This window comes from Limulus polyphemus, unplaced genomic scaffold (genome assembly GCF_000517525.1).
Source record: "Limulus polyphemus unplaced genomic scaffold, Limulus_polyphemus-2.1.2 Scaffold152, whole genome shotgun sequence".
NCBI lineage: Eukaryota > Metazoa > Arthropoda > Merostomata > Xiphosura > Limulidae > Limulus > Limulus polyphemus.
This window is the reverse complement of record NW_013665762.1, coordinates 166,370-168,713: the sequence shown is the minus strand read 5'-3', so window position 1 is coordinate 168,713 and position 2,344 is coordinate 166,370. Positions and strand designations below refer to the sequence as shown.

Genomic DNA, 2,344 nt, shown 5'->3' with positions numbered 1-2,344 from the left:
CACAGGCCTGTGATACCGGCTGATAATTCTTGTTTTGCTCTGTACTTAAGCTTTTTAAGAGAACACCATATTTCTGTAAGAAAGCTAACTTCAAGGGGTAATGGTAACATCGTTTACACTAGAATTATGATTTTTTTCTTTTAATAAAAAAAGCAGCAGCAGTGAAAAGAACAAGAAATTCATACTTTTTGCTAAGATATTTACAGACATTCCCAGAACTTGTGACTCAGTCATTACACAGTTATTGTTATAAAAGGAAACACTATATAGTATTGTACAGTTCTGATAACCCTATTGAGGAGATACCATTTCGATGAACAATCCAAGCCATCCCTACATAGGCAGTGCTATCACCTGCCTGATAATACCAGTTTTCTCACCATGATTATGTTCTCAAATAAAATAAAAAATTAGTCTTCTCTTGAAGCCTACTATAAAAAAATTATGACAAAAAAATTACCTATAACATAAGACTCCAAAGCCTTTGGAACCAATTTTCTAGCCTTTTCCAGGTCTTCAATATTGCATGTGCCCTTTTCTAAATTGTAAGCCAGCTCCATTCTCTTTAAAACTTCGATATCATCATGGATTTCAAAGGTGTTATCAAAAGTAAAAAGGTATTCTGTCCTGTAAGAAAAATTAATTTTTTAATTGATTTGATGGTCCATTAATTACATATAGTGATGAGTTAACTACTGACCTCTTGACACATTTCAAGAGAAACATGCTAAAATTGGCAAGTCTAAATGCAAACCCTATATGGTTAAAACAAACCAATATTAAATTTCCAGATTTCTTTTTATATTAAGAATTATATGTGTAAGTTAAGTTAAATGTCTTTAATCAAAACAAACTTGCAAAAGCCACAAAAGGACTATTGATTCCTAATTTTGAAAAGTTAGACTAGAGGGAAGGCAGCTTCTCAACACCATCCATTGCCAACACTTGGTTTAAGTGTTGTCAGACAAATTAGTGGAATTTGACCATCACTTTTATAATGCACTCCCAGTACCTGAGTGAGGAAAATGATTTTTTCAGATTTTAAATAGCTAAGTATTTAACCCATGTTGATTTTAACTTTTTTTTTCTTCCAAAATTGCAACAACATAAAAACATACATTTGGAAACCCTGTCATGAACTGATTAATTTTAATGCAGTTTAATTATCTATCATAAATGTATATACAAATATACCATCAATATTTTAAAAGTATTAGAAAAATGAGCATTTTTTAAGAGAAAGAGCACTATATAATTTAAAAATTGCTGTTCCTATATTCTAATGATAGATATAATTCATTTAGTAATTTGTCACTTTGAGAAAATCAAACATGGACCTGGACAAGCTCAGTTAGTCTGCTGGTGATCCAAGTGACAAAACATTTGTGTATATATATATTTAAACAAAATTGTAATATCAGCATTTGCAGTATGGCCAAAATAGCACAAATTAATTGTGTTTAAAAAGATGTATCTTTGCAGAAAATCTTTCCTTTTCAGAGTTATAGCTAATTTTATTTTCATTGCTGCCATTAAACTCTTTTAACTTTACAATAAACAAATGCAACAGAACTTACAGCTACAGTCAATTCATAATGCAGAAGTAGGTCTTATAAATTTCACTATTTTTCCTTTCTTTTTGTAATAGTGTGTTCTGGTTTTGAAATTCAACTGTTCTTTTTTTTTTTCATTTTCTATATTCAAAAAGCTTATGTAAAACCTATTATACACCAACAGGTTTAAAATGAATTGTGCTAAGTTTCTTAATACTCGTAAATAAATAGTTAATTACAAATTACAGTACTTAGATAAATCGATTTTATAGAAAATCAGCCATCATTAAACTTATTACATAATTAATACTTATATAACTTAAAAATCTGAAACTTGTTGCAGGGTAGAGTTAAATATATAATTCATAGTGACAAGGGGGGGGGGGGTGAAAAATTTGAGACTTACATATTTAATATTACACAAAATTATTTGATTCTTTACATTCTGCAGGTTTGATGTTGAAGTCAACACAATAAAGTATTTATAGCAGCTAGGATAAAAACTGCCATTTTGAATTTAAAATACACTAAATCTTTATGAGCAAATGGATTTGGAAAACAAAAATTATTATACATGTGGCTATATAAATGAATAACAACTTTGAAGTAAAAAAATTAATTTAAAATTGTACTGACTGGTTCAGTGAGGAATTAGTTACAAATATTAATGACCTTGGCTTCAAGATGAAAACAGTATATGATAAAAAAACGAAAATTTAGTACAGATTAAACTACTTACTTATCATTGGATATACTGCAGTCTATTACTGTGCTTTTATTGTATTCACTAT

General features: G+C 29.0%; 1 protein-coding gene across 1 annotated transcript in view; it reads right to left on the bottom strand.

Moving 5' to 3' along the window:
* LOC106476026 (transcription factor Dp-1-like) overlaps positions 1–2,344 on the bottom strand; it is a 92,887-nt gene that overhangs the window by 10,263 nt on the left and 80,280 nt on the right. The window contains exons 9-10 of the mRNA XM_022381167.1: positions 2,293–2,340; positions 461–627 (exon numbers count right to left, since the gene is read on the bottom strand). Coding sequence (XP_022236875.1) covers positions 461–627; positions 2,293–2,340 — 215 coding nt within the window. The remainder of the gene's footprint in view (positions 1–460; positions 628–2,292; positions 2,341–2,344) is intronic.